A 20,434-nucleotide genomic window follows, 5' to 3' on the forward strand; every position below is an offset into this window, starting at 1 on the left:
GTGTAGATTTCTCTGGGTTCTCTGGTCATCTCCCACACACTAATGTCATGGTGGTGGGTAAGTTAATTGGCTACTGTAAATTACCCCCAGAGTAGGGTGGCTGGGAGATTTGGGAGGGTATAAATGGGCGTGTGTGAATTAATAGGTGACAGGAAATAAATTAGGAAATGGAGTTGAAGGTAGATGTGATCGATTTGATATACCAAATAGTCCTTTTCTACTGTATATCATTAGGAAATATGGCATGCATCGGTCGAGCCCTTAATGTCAAGGGCAGGAACAGAATAAACTGGAAAGAAGGAGTAAAAGTCAAAGGGAGGAACATCAAGGGATAAAATGATAATGATGATGATGATAGGAGGCCCTTTCTCCGTTTAACATTACTATTAATTATTATTATTTGACAGTAGCAACTTTAAATTCATCGGTGTTATTTTGGAGGACCTGTCCTGAGGCCAGCACCGCTATTTCCTGAGGAGTTTGCGAGGATTCAGCGTGACATCTAAAACTTTGACAAACTTCTATAGATGTGTGGTGGAGAATATATTGACCGGCTGCATTACAGTCTGCTACGGAAACACCAATGCTCTTGAACGGAAAATCCTACAAAAGGTAGTGGATACAGCCTAGTCCATTATAGGTAAAGCCATCCCTCCATTGAGTACCTCTGCATGAAACATTGTCACAGGAAAACAGCATCCATCATCAAGGACCCCACCATCCAGGTCATGCTCTTTTCTCGCTGCTGCCATCAGCAAGAAGGTACAGGAGCCTCAGGACTCACACCACCAGGTTCAGGAACAGTTACTACCCCTCAATCATCAGGCTCTTGAACCAAAGGGAACAACTTAATTCAACTTCACTTGCCCCATCATTGAAACATTCCTACAACCCAAGGACTCACTTTCAGAGAATCTTCATCTCATGGTGTTGACATTTATTGCTTATTTATTTATTATATATATTTTTCTTTTTGTGTTTGCACAGTTTATTGTCTTTTGCACATTTGGTTGATCACCCAAGTTGGTGTGGTCTTTAAACACAAAATAATCTGCAGATGCTGGGGTCAAAGCAACACTCACAACACGCTGGAGGAAATCAGCAGGTCGGTCAGCATCCGTGGAAACGATGAGTCGACGTTTCAGGCCGGAACCCTTCATCAGGACTGAAGAGGGAAGGGGCAGAGGCCCTATAAAGAAGGTGGGGGGAGGGTGGGAAGGAGAAGGCTGAAAGGTTCCAGGTGAAAAACCAGTAAGGGGAAAGATAAAGGGGTGGGGGAGGGGAAGCAGGGAGGTGATAGGCAGGAAAGGTGAAGAAGGAATTGGGGAAAACACAATGTGTAGTAGAAGGAGGCAGAACCATGAGGGAGGTGATAGGCAGCTGGGGGAGGGGGCAGAGTGACATAGGGATAGAGGAAGGGAGGGGGAGGGAATTACCAGAAGTTGGAGAATTCTATGTTCATACCAAGGGGCTGGAGACTACCTAGACAGTATATGAGGTGTTGCTCCTCCAACCTGAGTTTAGCCTCATCATGGCAGTAGAGGAGGCCATGTATGGACATATCTGAATGGGAGTGGGAAACAGAGTTGAAGTGGATGGCTACTGGGAGATCCTGTCTGTTGTGGCGGATGGAGCGGAGGTGCTCGACGAAGCGGTCCCCCAATCTGCGTCGGGTTTCACTGATGTAGAGGAGGCCACACTGGGAGCTCTGGATGCAGTAGAGGACCCCAACAGACTCACAAGTGAAGTGTTGCCTCACTTGGAAGGTCTGTTTGGGGCTCTGAACGGTGGTAAGAGAGGAGGTGTAGGGACAGGTGTAACACTTACGCTTACTGGGATAAGTGCCAGGTGGGAGATCCGTGGGGAGGGAGGTGTGGACCAGGGAGTTGTGGAGGGACCAATCCCTGCGGAAAGCGGAGAGGGGTGGAGAGGGAAAGATGTGCTTAGTGGTGGGGTCCTGTTGAAGGTGGCGGAAGTTGCAGAGGATAATGTACTGGATCCGGAGGCTGGTGTGGTCTTTCATTGATTCTGGTATGGTTATTACTCTATTATGGATTTACTAGTACGCCCGCAAGACAATGAATCTCAGGGTTGTATATGGTGACATATATGTACTTTGATAATAAATTTACTTTGGACATTGAATTTTAATATTCTCAGAATTCTATGAACACTAACCAGAAACGTCTGAACTAGACACCTAGTTCCAGACTAGACGATGGGAATTGAGTATATATATATATCACTCGACTAGATGTGCCTTTGCATCATTCCTGATGAAGATGGCAGAGTTTGTTATTGAAACGTCTGTTAAAATCAACACCTGTACCCAGCTGGAATCCCGAGAAAAGTTCATGCCACATGGTTACTATTTGGCAATTCAGTAGTTTGAAATCTTGTGGCGAAAGACTTGACTCCTGTTCCTGAAATGGAGATAGTGCAGGAAAATGGTGTTGAGGTAGAAGATCAGCGGTGGCCTTGTGAATGGAAGAGAAGGCTCTGCTATGGTCTTGTGAAGAGTAGGCTGGCTCCCTTCTTCTATGTTAAACTATTTCGAGTATTTCTTTGCAGTTGTGTACAAAGAATAAAATATGTTTCAATGTAAATATCAAGTTTCTCCCTCCCTGTCAAACCTCCTGCAGATCCTTCTGATGTCTTGAGTATGGCTGATAAGAATAATTATACTGCACCATACTGCTTCGCCCAAGTAAATCGCCAGAAAAATTAAATTCCTCCTTCAATATATAAGGTGCCTATAACCTTGTAATTATATAGCAAGCCATTCGGATCAATCCCAATTACAGCTCCGGTACTCTTACTGCATATTCATCCAGAGAAGCAATAGAGGACACGTCATTTCCTTTGCTAAGCGGCAGAGGGTAGGGAGTTTCTGTGGCGCCTACTCCCGTTCAACGTGGATGGGAACAAGTCCCTTTTGCATACTCGATTTTGGAGGGTGCTGCAGTGCTTAGCGCTAAAACTGCGAGTTGTTGGGGAGCGGCGGGCTTTGATTGACAGCAGCTTGGGACAGGTCTTTTGTCCGAGGCAGAAGCTTCTGTTGTATTTGGGATTCACGTGGTGGGCCCAGCGCAAGCGGCAGGGAGAAAGTTGCACGCCGCGCCGCCGAAGATGCCAGGCAAACTTGCTGTTGAGGAAATGGCCCGGCTTTATTTGGAAGACGGCTCTTCATTTGAAGGCAGGCTTTTCGGCGCAGATACCGGCGTCTCTGGTGAAGTGGGTAAGTTTGGTCGGAGTTGAGAGATTGCCCGCTTTTATTCCCTGCCCCTGCGTGCCCACTGTAACAACGTGGATGAGTCGGTGCTGCAGGACTGACCTGTACAGTACCAGGTTAAGCGGCAGGATTTGTAATGAAATCTCGCGTAGGGATTTCAGACTTAGCTTCGCTTTATAAGAGTTTTCATTCTTTCAACTGTGATTTGTCAGTCAATTAAATACATTGAGGCTAAAATAACGATTCGAGAGGGAGGATCTTGAAGAAGCAGTGGTTCCCAGCCTAGGGTCCACGAACCCCTTGCTTCACAGTATTCGCCCATGGCATATAAAAGGATTGGGAAGGCCTGTAGGGTCTCGGCCCGAAACAACATTAATTTCCTTAGATGCTGCCTGATCTGCTGAGTTGCTGCAGCATTTTGTACGCGATAATAAGGAGGATTTTGCTCCTTTTAGGACTGCGTTGTGCTGTTTTGGAAAATACCTCGTGTGCAGCTGTAAATACTTGTATTTATTACGCCTGTATACACCTCATGATTTTATTTGTGATCTGAGATTTATGCATCAGCGATCATAACAGTTTTTCTTTCACCCCAGAAGCCTAATTACGTCAGTAAAGCGCACACACACATAAACAATTTCAACCAAGGGTCAGATGATGAGATTGTAGCTTTCTAGTTAATAGTTTGATTCTCCTTTGAGCTTTGATCTTTCTGTGCAAAAATGGAAAATGGAATGGAGCTAAATTGTTTTCATTTGAAAACTGAAGTGTTTTTGGAGGGGATTGTAATGCTCGGCTGTGCATAACTGCTGGAAGAATAGAGATATGCAGTCCTGATAAAGGGTCTCGGCCTGACACGTCGGCTCTCTGCTCTGCCGTAGATGCATTACGAGAATGATTCCAGGAATGAAAGGGTTACTGTATGAGGAACGTCTGGCAGCTCCTGGGCTGTATTCCCTGGAGTGCAGGAGAATGAGGGAGGATCTCACAGAAACATTCTAAATGTTAAAGCGCCTGAACAGATTAGAGATAGAAAAGTTATTTCCCATGGTAGGGGAGTCTAGGACAAGAGGGTACGACTTCAGGATTGCAGGATGTCCTTTTAGAACTGAAATGCAGAGAAATTACTTTAATCAGAGGGTGGTACATCTGTGGAATTTGTTGCCACGAGCGGCTGTGGAGGCCGAGTCATTGGGTGTATTTAAGGCAGAGCTAGATTAGTCAGAGCATCAGAGGGTATGGGGTGAAAGCAGAGGAGTGGGGATGACTGGAAGAATAGGATCAGCCCATGATTAAATGGCGGAGCAGACTTGATGGGCCGAATGGCCTACTTCTGCTCCTATATCTTATGGACTAATGCTGCCTGGCCAGCTGAGTTCCTCTAGCACTTTGTGTGCAATGCTGGAACTACCGAACAGCATTCCGGGAGGATTTGCTTGGTTCAAAAGGCCACAGCATTATCACAATCTACTCCAGAGCAATTCCAGACCAATGTCATTGCCAGTGACTCTCAAATCTCAAAAAACAAGTTTTTATTTAGCATCTTTTTAAAAAAAAAGTTTTGTTAGCATTGGGATGGTGAGTCATTTTTCCACGCAAGTGAACCTATGCTTGGGTCAGTTGGTAAGTGCATGTTGTCACCTGTTCAAAGGATGAAACAATGGCTGAGCACTTTGCATTGTTGCAACAATTTGATTTTTTTTAAAAATGCTTCCTCTCCAAAATTTGTACTGAACCACTTCAGGGCCAGTGAAAAGCAGTAATCAATATTCAGAATTACAATTTGGAGTTGATGGTGGGCCAAAAGCCATTTCTCCTTTTGTATGGTCTTTCCAATTCCTACCATTGCCTCTGATCTGGGCTGACATTTACGTGCCGGGCGGCACCTAATTAATTAGCTTGTTTATTTCGGCTTTTTTTCTTATAGATGTGCTGGGTGCCTCCCGGCTATCGCTGCGTTTTTCGCAGATTGGTATCTGTCCGCAGCCCGGGGTTTGGGGTGGTGGGACACTGGAGTGTCGTCTGTTTCCATCAAGGCAGGCAGGTAATCTTCTCCTATGACTGCCTGCCTCGATGTCGAAGGTCGAGGTCCGTCGTCTGCTGTGGCTGATGTGGAAGGCTTGCTTGACTGCTTAGCCTTGCGCATTTTTAGATCATACGGCTCCTTGTAAGGACTCAAACCATCCTGCAAATATGCCCTAAACCGACGTACCCTTTCAAAATTAAAGTCGTACTTTATCATTGCAGAGAAAATCTCATGCAGTTGCTTCACGTTCAGTTCCTGGACAACTTCACTTTCAGTCCGTTGGCTACTGCATTTGGTTTCGATTATTATCCTTTCCTCTTCCAATTGCATCAGCTCTTCATCTATCAGTTCTAGGTCATGGGATGCCAAAACCTCTTCAACATCATCTTCGTCAGCTTCCACAAGCCAAACTCACTTTGTCCTTACTTCGTTCACCACGATCGAAACGCTTAATTATGTCTAGTTTTATGCTAAGTGTATAAGCTCTTTTAGGCTTTTCCGATACCTTAGAACTGATCTTGCTAACGTATGCTCACTGGCATGTGTTTAAGCAATGCCGGCGAGAATGCAGTTCCGAATCGGGGGAGAGCGGCTGCTTGGGGCGCGTGCTGATTTTTTATCGCGCGCTGCCTTTTTTTGTAACAGTGAAAACACCTTCTGTTAGCGAAAACAGGGAACTAATGTAGGTCTTTCGTAACAGTGAGGTTTTGTAAAGCGAACATAACCTTTGGCAGAGTACAGATCATACATTTATATCATTAGTTATTTTACAGAACTGGACAGGAAAAAATCCTCAATTGCAAAGGAGGTGGTGGAGAAAATTCTAAACTATTAAGTGCAGCAGAGCAGCAAGGTACCAATGTTAAAAGGATAGGTACTGCACCCAGTTATTCTCTCAAATGGTGGTAAAAACATTCTGATTTTTCTACATAGGGTGAAATATAAAGGTTGTTGCTTGATATCTGCCCAGCAATTGGACGTTGCTTAGCATGGACTAGAACAGAGTTGTTCTTGATCTCTTCAACAACTTCGAATTTCTTGGCCCTGATTCCCTCATTTTCATCATACATGTCCAGTTTCTTTACATTTCTATCCCCCCATCAAGAAGATCTTAAAGTTCTCTGCTTCTTTCTCTACAACAGGCCCAACCAGTTCCCATTCACCATCAACCTCCATCTGGTGGCGCTGGTCCTCGCCCTCAACAGTTTCTCTTTCGGCTCCTCCTGCTTTCTCCAAACTTGTAGACATGGGCCCCAGCTATGCCTGCCTTTTCGCTGGCTACATGGAACAGTCCATGTTCCAAGCATTCTCCCTGGTAATGCTCCCCAACTCTTTCTGGGCTACATTGACGACTGCATTGGTGCTGCTTTATGCATCTATGCTGAGCTCATCAATTTCATAAACTGCCTCCATCTTCCACCCTGCCCTTAAATTAACTTCATCCATTTCTGACACCTCTCTCCCGTTTCTCAATCTCTGGAGACTCATGGTCTGCAGACATCTTTTATACACTTGCCTATTCCCATGGGGATCTTGACTATACCTCTTACTAACCTGTCTCCTGTAAAAATGCCATTCCCTTTTCTCAGTTCCTTCGTCTCCACCACATCTGTTCTCAGAATGAGGCTTTCAATTTCAGTACTACTTGAGATAATATATTCAGGCAAAATTGAAATAACCAGTATGATGGATCGGATAGTTTGAAGTGTGTATACTTTAATGCTCGGAGTATTATGGGTAAGGCTCGTGAACTTTGAGCATGGATCATACATGGAACTATGATGTAGCCATTTCTGAAACTTGGTTGAGAGAGGGGCAGGAATGGGTGATTAATGTAACAGGCTTTTGAAGTTTTAGAAAAGATAGAGGTAGTGGTTTAAAAAAAGTTGGGAGGGGAGTTGCACCACTAATCGGGACAATATCACAGCTGCACTCGTGGGAGATGTAATGGGGGGGGTCAATTTGGGTAGAACTCAAGAATAGGAAGGGTGCAATCACTCTGAGATTGTACTACAGATTCCACCCCCCCCCCAAAAGCCACCGAGACAATGAGGAACAGATATGCAATCAGACTAAGGAAATGTGTAACAATAATATGGTTGTTGTCATGGAGGATTTCAATTTCCCTAATATAATCTGGGACCACCTTAGTGGAAGGGGTTTAGATAGGGCAGAATTTGTTAGTGTATCCAGGAAGGTTTCTTAAATCAATATGTGGACAGTCCAACGAGAGGAGGGGCCATACTGGACCTGGTGGGCCATGAGCCCAGCCTGGTGACTGACCTGTCAGTGGGTGAACAGTGACCCCAACTCCTTAACTTTCAGGACAGCTAGAAATAAGGATAGGTATGGTCCTTGCAGGAGAGTTTTAAATTGGAGTAGGGCAATTTACGAGAGGGTGTCAGACAGGAACTAAGAAGAGTTGGGACCACCTTTGTTTTCTGGCATGTCCACATCAGACATGGAGGGTGTTTGAAGATCAATTGCACAGAATACAGGAAAGGTATGTTCCTGTCAGAAGGAAGGAGAGGGATGGAAAGATAAGAGAACCATGGATGTCCAAAAAGGTGATGAATTTAGTCAAGAAGAAAAAGCAAAATTATTTAAAGCTTTGGAACTTAAGATCAAATGAAGCACATGAGGAGCTATAGACCGGTGAGTCTCATGTCACTTGTAGGGAGTTTGCTGGAGAAAATTCTTAGGGATAGGATGTATGAGCATTTGGAAACCATGGCCAAATTAGGGAGAGCCAGCATGGCTTTTTGCAGGGCAGGTCATGTCTTACCAACTTGCTTGAATTTTTGACTAGGTGACGAAAGAGATTGATGAGGGTAAGGCAGTGGATATTGTTTACATGGATTTTAGTAAGATATTTGACGAAGTTCCTCGTGGGAGGCTAATCCAGAAGATTAAGGCATGAGGTTCGTGGTGAATTGGCTGTTTGGATTCAGAAATGGCTTGCGCATAGAAGACAGAGGGTAGTGGTTGAAGGGAATTAGTCGAGCTAGAGGTCTGTATTTAATAGTGTTCCTCGTGGATCTGTGCTGGGACCTCTGCTGTTTGTAATGTGTATAAATGACCTGGCTGAAAATATTGATAGTAAGTTTGTGGATTATACCAAGATTGGAGTTGTGGACAGTGTAGAAGATTGGCAAATAATACAGCATGATTTAGATCACTGGGCAGAGAAATGGCAGATGGAGTTTAACCCAGAGAAATGTAAGGTGTTGCACTTTGGTAGGGGAAATGCAAGGAGACAGTATCCTTTTAAGTCCAAGATCCTTAACAGTGTGCTGAGCAGAGATATCTTGGGATTCAAGTTCATAGTTCCTTGAAAGTGGCTACACAGGTTGATGTGTTAAGAAGGCTTAAGGACTGCTTGCTTTGATTAGTCAAGGCATTGAATTCAAAAGTCAGGAGGTTATGTTGCAACTTTATAAAGTCCTGATTCGGCCACACCTGCAGTATTGCATACAGTTCTGGTTGCTCCACTATAGGGCGGATGTGGAGGTTTTGGAGAGGGTGCAGAAGAGGTTTACCAGGGTGATGCCTGGTTTAGAGGGCATGTGCTGTCATGAGAGGCTGGATGAGCTTGGGTTGTCTTCTTTGGAGTGCCAGAGACTGAGGGGAGATCTGATAGAGGTTTATAAGATTATGAGAGCCATAGACAGAGTGGGCAGGGAGTATCTGTTTCCCGGGGTTGAAATGTCTAATACCAGAGGACATGTGTTGGAGGGGGTGGGGGGGGGAGGTTCAAGGAGGATGAGAGGTAAATTTTTTTAAACTCAGAGTGATGGATGCCTGGAATGCATATCTGGTATGGTGGTAGAGGCAAATACATTAGAGGCCTTTAAGAGATGTTTGGATAGGCACATGGATGCAAGGAAGATGGACTGATATGGACATTGTATAGGTAGGAGGGATTAGTGTTTTGGTGTTTTTGATTTGCTTTTTAGCTGGTTTGGCACAGCATTGTGGGCCGAATGGCCTGGACCTGTGCTGTACTCTTCTGTGTCCTCAAAGAATGGGGTTTCTCTTCCTCCACCATTGATGCTGCCCTCACCTGAATCTCCTCTATTACCTGAACATCTGCACTCACTCCATCTTCCTGCTACCTTAACAGTGATAGAGTTCCTCTTGTCCTCACTTTACCCCAGCGCCCGTATCTGACACATCGTTCTCTGCAGTTTCCAGCATCTTCAACGGGACGCACCACCAAACGCATCTTAACTCCTCTCCCACTCTGCTTTTCGCAGGGATCACTCCCTCTGTGATTTCCTTGTCTGTTCGTCCCTCCCGGCATATATCCCTCCAAGCAGCAAAAGTGCTACACCTGCCCATTCACTTCCTCCCTCATCTCACTCAGGGTCCCAAACAGTCCTACCAGGTGAGGCAACACCTTATCTGTGAATCTGTTGGAGTTGTCTGTTGTATCCGGTGCTCCCAGTGCAGCCTCCTCTACACTGGTGAGACCCAACGTAAATTGGAGGGACCATTTTATTGAGCATCTCTGCTCCATCCACCAAAAGCTTGATTTCCTGGTGGCCAGCCATTTTAATTCCTATCCCCATTCCGGTCCGACATGTCGGTCCACGGCCTCCACTTCTGCCATGATGAGGCCACTCTCAGGTTGGAGGATCAGCTCCTCAAATTCTGTCCAGGTAGCCTTCAACCAGATGGCATGAGCATTGATTTCTACAACTTGTAATTTTTTTCCCCCTCCCCTTCCCTCTTCAATTCCCCATTCTCATCTCTCACTTCTTCTCATCATCTGCCTCTCATCTCCCTCTGGTACTCCTCCTCCTCCTCCTCCTCCTCCTCCTTCCCTTCTCCTATCATTCACTGTCCCATCAGGTTCCTCCTTCTCCAGCCCTTTACCTTTTCCACCTATCACCTCCCAGTTTCCTACTTCATTCCCACTCTTCCCTAACCATCTGGCTTCATCTATTTCCTTATTTGTCCTCCTTCCCCTCCCCCACCACCTTATTCTGGCATCTTCTCCTTCCTTTCCAATCCTGATGAAGGGTCTTGGCCTGAAATGTCAACTATCTACTCATTTCTTGCCAAGTTCCTCCATCATCTAGTGAGTGTAGTCACCAGTTCCACTTTTTAATGGTAGATCAGATATTGGGCGATTATAAATATAAATGGGAGAACGCTGAAAGCAGTGATGTACAGTGTGGAGTTCTGACTGAAAAAAATAGAATGGATAATAGAGTAATGATTTACAACCTACATCCTGATACAGTGGACACTGAGTCAATAGTATACTGTTTGTATCCACCCCATCACAAGCATTCCCTTTGTTCTTATCTCTCCCTTCATCTCTGCAAATAGGCATTCTTTTAGATTGCCTCAAATGTTTACATGAGGAAATCTGCAGATGTTGGAATTTCAAGCAACACACATAAAAAATTTCTGGTGAACGCAGCAGGCCAGGCAGCATCTATAGGAAGAGGTACAGTCGACATTTCGGGCCGAGACCTTTCGTCAGGACTAACTGAAAGAAGAGATAGTAAGATATTTGAAAGGGAGAGGGGGAGATCCATCCCCCTCCTGTCTTCTCCTATCATTTGGGATCTTTTTTATGTGTGTTGCCTCAAACATTTCTCCACTTTCAGGAAGTTATGGACCTGTATACCAAGATCACTGCTCCAAAGGGGTCTGCCACTTGCTGTATTATTCCCTCTTGCATTTGATCTCCCCAAACAGAACACCAGTTCTGATTGAACTTCATTTACCATATCTCTGCCCAAATTCCTAACTGATGATCTATAGCGTTCTCTATGCTTGGATAACTTTCCTCACCAGCCAATTTTTGTGGTGCCTGCAAGCGTATTAATTAGGCTATCTGGATTTTAATTCAAATCTTTTTCTATAAACTTCCTGGTCTGAGAAAGTTAAAACAATTTTGAGATGGTATGTATGGGAACTGCAGCAGTATTTCATATTTGCAATGTCTTATAAAAGGACGTGCATATTTTGCATTTTGATTGTTTTGCCCTGGTGTTTTGTTAAACTCAGGCCATCAGTATGTTTTCTTGCGTGGGAAATGATTTTCAGTATTTTCTCTCTCTTGGTCTATTAAAAAGTTGTTGTAGGAAGTTTTCTTGCAAACATTATTTATCGGTTGTAGAGCTGCAGATTGGTGCAAGCTTGAATAAAATCTGAATGTGCCTGGAACAAAAAAAATGAACAATTTATATTTACATCAATGTATTTTCTTGTTAGTTTTCCAGACTGGAATGGTGGGTTACCCTGAGGCCTTGACGGATCCATCATATTATTCCCAAATACTTGTCCTTACCTATCCGCTAATTGGGAACTATGGTGTACCAAAGGATGAAGATGATGAACATGGGCTTAGTAAGGTACATGATGTGGAATAAACTTTTCTATACTGATGCTTAAAATGTGTTAGTAAATGCTGGTCTCTAGCCATCTCACTCAATTTGAATATTGGATATAATAATCTGTTTTTCTTTCACAAGATTAGAGATGGGGCTGGTAGTAAGTTCTCCACTCGGGCATCACGGTAGTGTATCGGTTAGTGCAACGCTATTAGAATTTGGGGTGTTTCAGAGTTCGATTCCAGCGTTGTTCAGTAAGGAGTCTCTATGTCCGCCCGTGGAATGCTTGGTTCTTCTCCTACAGTCCAAGGACATGCCGGGTAGGTTAATTGGTCTTTGTAAATTGTTCCGTGGTTAGGTTGGGGTTAAATTAAGTTTGCCGGGTGTTACAGGGGCAGCGCAGTTCAAAGGGCCAGAAGAGCCTACTCTGCGCTGTATCATTAAGTAAATTGTCTGCATTACTTCTGACCATGAAGTTAAGTCTGTCCAGAAGAAGTTTCCAAAAACAAAATTTCTGTCTTAACCAGCAAAAGTATAGTAATTTTCATTGCGTATCATAGTACATTCATCAAGTAGGTTTTCCTTTGCCTCTGGCGATAAATATATTGCTTAAACTCTTCATTGGTGATATGAAGGAAAAGATGTAGAGAGAATGGTCCCTTTATTTTATTCTCATTGACGTGTTCTTTTACGTAATGCTGAAATTTGTGGTAAAAAAGTGTTGGGAAAATGGGTGTGTATTTTAATTTTTTTTATTGCATTCTCTTGTCAATATTTTAATAATTTGTCCATTTGACTAATTATTTAATTCATGTTTTATTTTCATAGTGGTTTGAATCGTCCAAAATTTATGCTGCAGCACTGGTGATCGGCGAACATTCAGAGAACCCAAGTCACTGGAGTTCAGTCTGCTCGCTGGGCCAATGGTTGAAAGACCAAGGAATTCCTGCATTGGAGGGTGCGTATGGAATCTCTGCATGCAATTTCTGAATTGCAGGAAGGATTAAACTAAGATAGAAGAGGAATGAGAAGAGTGGGATGGTTGTTGTGGACAGAGGGAGGATAGGAATTAGATGCTGAGTGGTCTGTATACATGGAGGAACTGGCAGGGGTGAAAGAGCTTGCGAGGAGGAAACTGATTCACAGAGTTTGGGGTTAAGTGGGGAAATGGCTGCGGTACCGAACCAGAATACATCACTGAAGGGAGAGGTTGTCAACGTGTAACCTCTGTTGGTATAGGAAAAACTGGGGAAAAAAAACTTTTAATGTGGTGACTTTTAATGTAATGAGCTGACTTGGGCTGAGATAAGGTGCACAAGGATTTATTTGTTTAATGCTGCTGTAACTTTGTTATCTTTTTCAATCTTTGATTTGCCTTGTTTCTTTTTCAGCCTTTGTGATCGTCTGTACTCAGTATCTCATGGCATTTGAAATGGATTTCTCAGTTTGCAAAACAAAAAAGTTCAAGTGGAGCATATTATACCTAAACTCTTAATGGCTCATCCTGTAATGACTTTGCAGCTGCAGTCAATTTGCTGTGATCGATTGACTTGTGCAACAATTCAGATTTTTTTTTGGTCTCTCAGCTGGTCAGCAGCTGTTGACAAGCACATCAAAATGTTCAGGGAGCGGGAAGCACCGAATCAAATATCGCCGTGATGATTGTACGTTCTAGTATCAATTGTTTGGCGACAATAAAGTATAAATGTTCATGCTGATCATGGGAGCTAGAGCAGGTAAAGGATTATAGCTCCCTGAGCCTACACTTTGGTGCACGGTCACCCCACACAGTGTCGCATCAATGTGAGGGGCTGGGTTTGCTCTTTTGGGAATCAAGAAGGTAAAGTGTAGCCACTGCTGATGTGCTGAGGCCCCACACTGACCGTACTTCACAGGGCAAAGCTGTGGCTAGAACTTTGTCTTGCATCTAAGCTTGTGAGACTTTTTAAACTTTCAAATACTATAAAAATTATATTGAATATAAATAAGTTTTAAAATTTCCTAAAAAGCAGTTTAATTAAAGGCACAGAACATGTAGAAATTCATAAAACACTAAATCAAAATCAAGTAATTAACTTTCTCAATATCCAAGCTTGGAATCTCCAAAGTAATAGGAATTCCTCCCTGTGCCTAGGACTGACTGGTGTGGATCAGAGTGGTGGAGATTCCCTATTGTAGTATGAGTATATATATCCCTATTGATGAATGAAGGAGCACAGTGATAGAATTTTTGCCATTTGACAGGAAATTGTCCCAGACTTAAAGCAGATCTGTGGAAGTCTGGGACCAACAAAGGAGCAGCTGAATGCTGGTGGTCCCTTTTGGAATTGCCAGGTGCATGCATCAACCTTGGCCTGATATTTTTGCATTGGTACAGTTTAAAACAAGTACTTACTTCTACCAATTAGATACTGTGAGGCAGTGATGTTTTGTAGTTTTTTGGCAAAGAATGTTGCTGAAGGTGAATTCAGTAATGTGATTACATTTCCTCAACATGTTAGTGTTCGTAGAAGGCTTGTTTGCTTGTTTGAAAAAGGCCAGCACTAACTAATTCTCTGACAATAGGGATGAACCCACACATTGGCCTGTAAGGCACCACCTAAACTAACAATAGTTCTTGAATTTGCAGGAATTGATACAAGACGCCTAACAAAGAAGATTCGGGAGAAAGGCACAATGTTGGGGAAGATTGTGATAAATGGGATAGATCCAAATACTCTTCCTTTTCATGATCCAAATAAACTAAATCTGGTGAAGGAAGTTTCCATCAAGGTAAACATCAGAAGTGTGACTTCTAGATATGCACATTATTATTTTTATTTGCTGTAGTAGTTCCATTCTCCCTGTTGCTGCTTTACAAATGTGATCAATTGAGGAAACTAATCTTATTTGTTTATTATCAAGTACTTCATTGTGGACTAAATTATTTGCAGCATGATTCACTTGTGTTCCTCAATTCATCAGTCAGCAAATATTACTGCTGATCCTTCTTCCAAAACTGCTGCCTAACCTGCTGAGTTTATCCAGCATCATATCTTATTGCATGCACTCACTCACTATTTTTAATTTTTTTGATCGGCTGTTTATTTGAATTATCTGCACTGGTGGTGTAGTGGCATCCGGATCTGGACTTTGGGGCGAGAGGTCCCGGATCCCAGGTTTGAATCAGCTGGCTTCTTGCGCAAGTTCTACCTGTACTGGGTTGACCATCAATCTAACAACTCAACAGTTAACTCTAAACAGACCAACACTAAAGAAACAGCAAAGTTGCCTCCCCCGATGTGCCAAATGAGGGCGGGAGGAACTTTATTTGAATAAATTTTCTTTTTTTTGCTCTCTCGTTGTCTGTCTGTCTGTCTCTCTCTCTCTCTCTCTCTCTCCCCTCTCACCCCCTCTCCCCCCCTCTCCCCCCCTCTCCCCCCTCCCCCCTCCCCCCCCTCTCCCCCCCTCTCCCCCCCTCTCCCCCCCTCTCCCCCGCCCCCTAGAAAATAACTTCTACCAGCCGAGCTGCCAGCTGATTTTCCACATTTCAGTGGGATTCATCAAGCTGGGATTTGCTTTGCCAAACAAATTAGGATAGGCAAGGGTAGCTGATCTATCACAACAGTGGGCTGTTAAATTAGCCTTTCTGAAGTACCATTTTATATAGTGGGTGGTAGTAAGATCGAAGTTCAAAGTAAATTTAATACCAAAATACATGTATGTCACCATATACAGTACAACCCTGAAATTTGTTTTCTTAGGGGCATACTCAGTAAATCCAAAATTCATAGTAGAATCAAAGAAAGACTGCACCCAACATGGTGGATAAGCGACCAATGTGTGCAAAAGACAAACTGTGCAAATACAGAAGGGAAATAAATAATAATAATAAATAAATATGGAGAACATGAGATCCTTGAAAGTGAGTCCATAGGTTGTGGGAACAGTTCAGTGTCAGGGGCAAATGAAGTTGAGTGAAGTTATCCCCTTTGGTTCCAGAGTCTGATGTTTGAGGGGTAATAACTGTTCCTGAACCTGGTGATGTAAGTCCTGAGGCTCTTGTACCACCTTCCTGAAGTCAGCAGCAAGATTATTGATTAGCTGGGCAATTAATTTGAAAGGATATTGGATGCACATGTAGGATAGAGGATCGAGCAAGGGAATTGGAACTGACTAGATTGTTGTACGGAGAGCTGCCATGGTTTCTTATGTTGTGAAATTCTCTAGGATTCATGCTACTGGAGATATCCCTACACTGTTAAACTTGTGAGGGTTGCATGTGCCTCAGTGGTTAGAAACTGATTTTCGGGAGCTTGGTGAGGGGGAGTGGGAGGAGAAATGGCGATGGCAAAAAATAATAGATTAAGTAGTTTTTATGATATCTGCTGCTGGGAGTGTGTATGTGACTTTGCATTTTTGCCCTGTTTTTTGATCACAATACAACTAACGAGTCTCTGCATTTGAAACAAAAATCTTAAAACACGAGGGCAGTGTACAAGATAAAAGTTTTGCTTTTATTTTTAACTGTCCCCCATGTGTCACTCATTCATTAATACTTGTGGATTTCTACTCTGTTCCATAAATTTATTTATGTGCATGTATGAAATGAAAAAATACCAAGGTACGTCATCGAAAGATGAAATATTTGTACAGTTTTGTTAAAGTTGTGCAGTTAAAAGAAATGTGAATAAACATAATGTGTCTGGCAAAGGGGATTTATAAATTCACTTTATTTCACTTTCAGGAACCCAAGGTATACAATCCCTCTGGAAGTGTGAAAATCTTGGCTGTGGACTGTGGAATGAAGTATAACCAGATCAGATGCTTGTGTAAGAGAGGAGCTTCTGTAACTGTAGTACCGTGGGATTATCCTTTGAAGAGTGAAGGTGAGGGGAAGTCGAGAATTAAGCATTTTAAAATTTGGTTGCAACAGGAAATGATACTCCAGTAGAACACAGAACTGTATAGCACAGTTGAGGCCTTCCAGTTCGTGATGTTGCATCAACCTTTTATCTACTCTCAAGATCAATCTAATCCTTCCCTCCCACATACTCTCCATTTTACTTGCACCCATGTACCTATCGAAGAGTCTCTTAAATGCTCCTATGTATCTGCCTGTACCACCACCCCTAGGAGTGTGTTCCATGCACTCACCCTTCCTTTTATGTAGTTTTAAAAAAAAAACATCCCAGCATCCCCTCCCACTATGCAGTTGCAAGAAACAGTTTGTGAACCCCTTGCAATTATCTGGTTTTTTACATTAATTCATAAAATGTGGTCTGGAAGTCTCCCTGCCTTCCCTCATGGCAAAAGGGGAGCATTCCATTTTTCTGCCTGGTATCCCCACTGCTATAAATGTGCAATAAGAAAGAAAGAATAAACAATGAGGAAAAAAATCTACTGACGGCCTATAGCTCTCCTTGCTGAAGCCTTGATGAACCAGAGCTTCAACTCCTAACTCTAACACTGGCACACTTACGCAATGGCCATTCTGCTTAATCTTTAAAATAAGAGGGAAACACTGATCACTTCACACTTTTCCTGTTTGAACTTCATCTACTGCTTCTCAACCCAGCTCTGCATTCTGTCAACGTGCCATTGTAACCTACAGCAACCTTCTACACTATCCACAATGCCATCAAACCATGTCATATGCAAACCTACTAACCTTCCTTTCTACTTCCTCCTATGTCATTTATAAAAACCACAATAAGCAGGGGTCCTAGGACGGATCCCTGTGGAGCTTCACTAGACAAGGACCTGCAGGCAGAAAACACCCCATCTCTCACCCTCTGCCTTCTGTGGGCAAGCCTATTCTAAATCCACACAGCCAAGTTTCCACAGATGACACGCTCTGACTTTGAGTCAGCCTATCAAGGGGAGTCTTGTCGAACACCTTATCAAAATCAATATACACTTCATCAAATTGTTTTGTCATTTTCCTCAAATAATTCAATCAGCCTGACCTGACCCTTGCAAAACTATTCCTGATCAGACTATGCTCCATTTACTTGTAAATCCTGTCTCTAAGAATCCTCTCTAATAATTTGCCCACCACTGGCGCGAGGCTCACTGGTCTGTATTTCCGAGGGTTGTAATTTCTTGAACAAAGGAATAACATCTGCCATCGTCAGATCTTCTGGTACCACTCCTGTGGCAAGTGGGGATGCAATGATCATCAAACAACAGGAATTCTGCAGATGCTGGAAATTCAAGCAACACACATCAAGGTTGCTGGTGATTGCAGCAGGCCAGGACACCTGACGAAGGGTCTCGGCCTGAAACGTCGACTGTACCTCTTCCTAGAGATGCTGCCTGGCCTGCTGCAACCCTGATGTGTGTTGATGCATTGATCATCGCCAAGGTGCAGCTGTCTCTTCCCTTCCAGTCATAACCTGGGCATGTCTCATCCTGCCCCAGGGATCTGTATATCCGAATGTTTCCCAGAAGTTCCAGCACTTCTATATTCTTAACCTCAACATGTTCCAGCACAGTAGGTTGTTCCACACTGGTCTCGCATTTGTCAAGGTCCCTGTTACTGGTGAATACTGAAGCAATGTATTCGTTAAGGACCTTCCCTTCCTCTCTGACCCTAGGCACATGTTTCCTTATTTTTTTAAAATCCCTGATCAGTCCCATCCTCACTCTAGTCATCCTTCTGTTCTTCACGCATGTGTAGAGCCCCTTGGGGTTTTCCCTAATCCTACTTGCCAAGGCTTTCTCATGTCCCCTTTCTAGCTGTCCTCAGTCACTTAGGCTGCTTCCTGGCTACCTTATAACTCTCAGGGCACTACCTGATCTTTGCTTCCTAAGCCTTATATATATTTTTTTCCTCTTGACTAAATGTTCCACCTCTCTTCTGAGCTATGATTTCTTCATGCTACCATCCTTTCCCTGCCTCAACAGGACAATCATATCTTGTTGCAATTTTGAAAATACTTTTAAGCATTCATACACTGAAAATCTAATTACCAGTTTGAAATGGGTTTTCATCACTTATGCTGGGATTTTGGCTCCCTTAAACTTGGAAGCTTGAAAAATTTTCTTAGCAAGAAAATCTGTAGTGTTTGTAGCTGAATTTAAGTGTTCACGAATGAGATTTTTTTTCCCCTCTGAAATACACGTACTTATTCTTTTCACAATTACATGAAAGTTCAAAGTAAAGTTCCAAACCAAGTACTAATGATTGCTGTTTTTTAAAAAAAAAAGCAAGAGCTCGATACATAATTAGTGATTGCTATGTCTATATTCTGTTTTAGAAAGTGATAATTGTTGAAAATGTACAGTAGTAATTATTTTTCTATTTTAGAATTTGATGGGTTATTTATCAGCAATGGACCAGGAGATCCAGAGCATTGTCAACAGACGATTACCAATGTGAAAAAGATCATTTCTGAAGAAAAGCCTAAGCCTTTATTTGGAATTTGTATGGGACATCAGATCCTTTCATTGGCAGTTGGAGCCAAAGTTTACAAAATGAAGTGAGTAGGCTGCAAATGAGATGCGTATGCACCTTTTTGGTATTTTGTGGTGGTGTATAAACTCTGTTTACCTTCCTCAATGACTGTGCTAGTGAAGGTATTGTCTGAATCAGCACTCTGATCAATAAAGCCCAGTTTTGATTCTTAATCTACATTGAATTGGCTAATACCCTTTGGGCTAACTACTGTCTGTTAACTTTGCTGTAATGGACAGGGGTTTAGAGGCAAAGGTCCCATTCTTAACCAGCAGCAAGTGCATGTGGAATATCCCACATCTTTCTCTAGTGTTGTGCTTCATGTGTAGAAGTAATACCTTTGCTTTTATTACTTGCTTTTTCAATATCCAGAGCCCTAAATATTCCAAGTGTGCTACCAATTTGTTGTTTTCACTTTAGTATTCACTGTTCACAAAGGATTTTGTGCACCAAGGAGACCAAGTGTTGGCTGGCTCATTGATCAGCAGAGCATCTTGATTCCTTTTGTATTCCTGTTCCAAATTCCCAAACTTCTAGCATTCAGTTTTCAATTCTTTCTGTACTTGTGTTAATCTACTGTCCTTGGCCTTTCGTCATTGAACCACTGGTAAGCTTGACAAACATCTCTTCATTGGGCAATACTCGCTCGTAATGCTTCCGACCTGTTTGATTACCATCCTATTTTACCTTGGACTTTTGTGATTTTGCTTTTGCTACCTTCCCATTCTTCCTTCCTCGTTTTGATAGGTGTTTAAAACTTTAGGCAGTCGGAAAACTTTTCCAGTCTTAATGACAGGTCATTCACTTGAAGTCCTAATTAACTTTGCAGCTGCTTTCTGACCTCCTGTGTGTCTCAATATTTACTGTCTTTCTTAACAATGATTGGAAAGAAAAGTGACTCAAAGTGCAAATTCAATAAAGCATTGGCCAAAGTACCTTGGAGGTATTCAAGTTAGTACAAAGTGAGAAAAGGTGTTATTGAAAGCAGCAAAAGAAGTGCATTGTGCATGTTTATAGATATTTAAAGCATGACTCTATTCAGTAAGAACAAGAAAGGTGCTGAATGTGGAGTCCAAGTGTACACAACAAAGTCGGTTTTTGTTCCCACATGAATGTTATAATTCCAATTCTGGCCAAAACATTATTTTGATTTAGATTATGAGAACACTCAGTCCTCTTTTATTGTCATTTAGAAATGCATACATGCATTAAGAAATGATACAATGTTTCTCCGGAGTGATATCACAGAAAACAGGACAAACCAAAGACTAACACTGACAGAACCACATAATTATAACATATAGTTACAGCAGTGCAAAGCAATACCATAATTTGATGAAGAACAAACCATTGGCAGAGTAAAAAAAAAAGTCTCAAAGTCCCCGAGT

General features: G+C 42.7%; 1 protein-coding gene across 2 annotated transcripts in view; it reads left to right on the forward strand.

Moving 5' to 3' along the window:
• Positions 1-2,888: 2,888 nt before the first annotated feature.
• cad (carbamoyl-phosphate synthetase 2, aspartate transcarbamylase, and dihydroorotase) overlaps positions 2,889-20,434 on the forward strand; it is a 95,534-nt gene continuing 77,988 nt past the window's right edge. For both annotated transcript variants that reach the window (XM_063035657.1, XM_063035663.1), the window contains exons 1-6: positions 2,889-3,238; positions 11,490-11,629; positions 12,437-12,566; positions 14,238-14,380; positions 16,335-16,476; positions 18,900-19,071. In XM_063035657.1, coding sequence (XP_062891727.1) covers positions 3,130-3,238; positions 11,490-11,629; positions 12,437-12,566; positions 14,238-14,380; positions 16,335-16,476; positions 18,900-19,071 — 836 coding nt within the window. In that variant the 5' untranslated portion in view covers positions 2,889-3,129. The remainder of the gene's footprint in view (positions 3,239-11,489; positions 11,630-12,436; positions 12,567-14,237; positions 14,381-16,334; positions 16,477-18,899; positions 19,072-20,434) is intronic.

Source organism: Mobula hypostoma, chromosome 2 (assembly GCF_963921235.1).
Source record: "Mobula hypostoma chromosome 2, sMobHyp1.1, whole genome shotgun sequence".
Taxonomy (NCBI): domain Eukaryota; kingdom Metazoa; phylum Chordata; class Chondrichthyes; order Myliobatiformes; family Myliobatidae; genus Mobula; species Mobula hypostoma.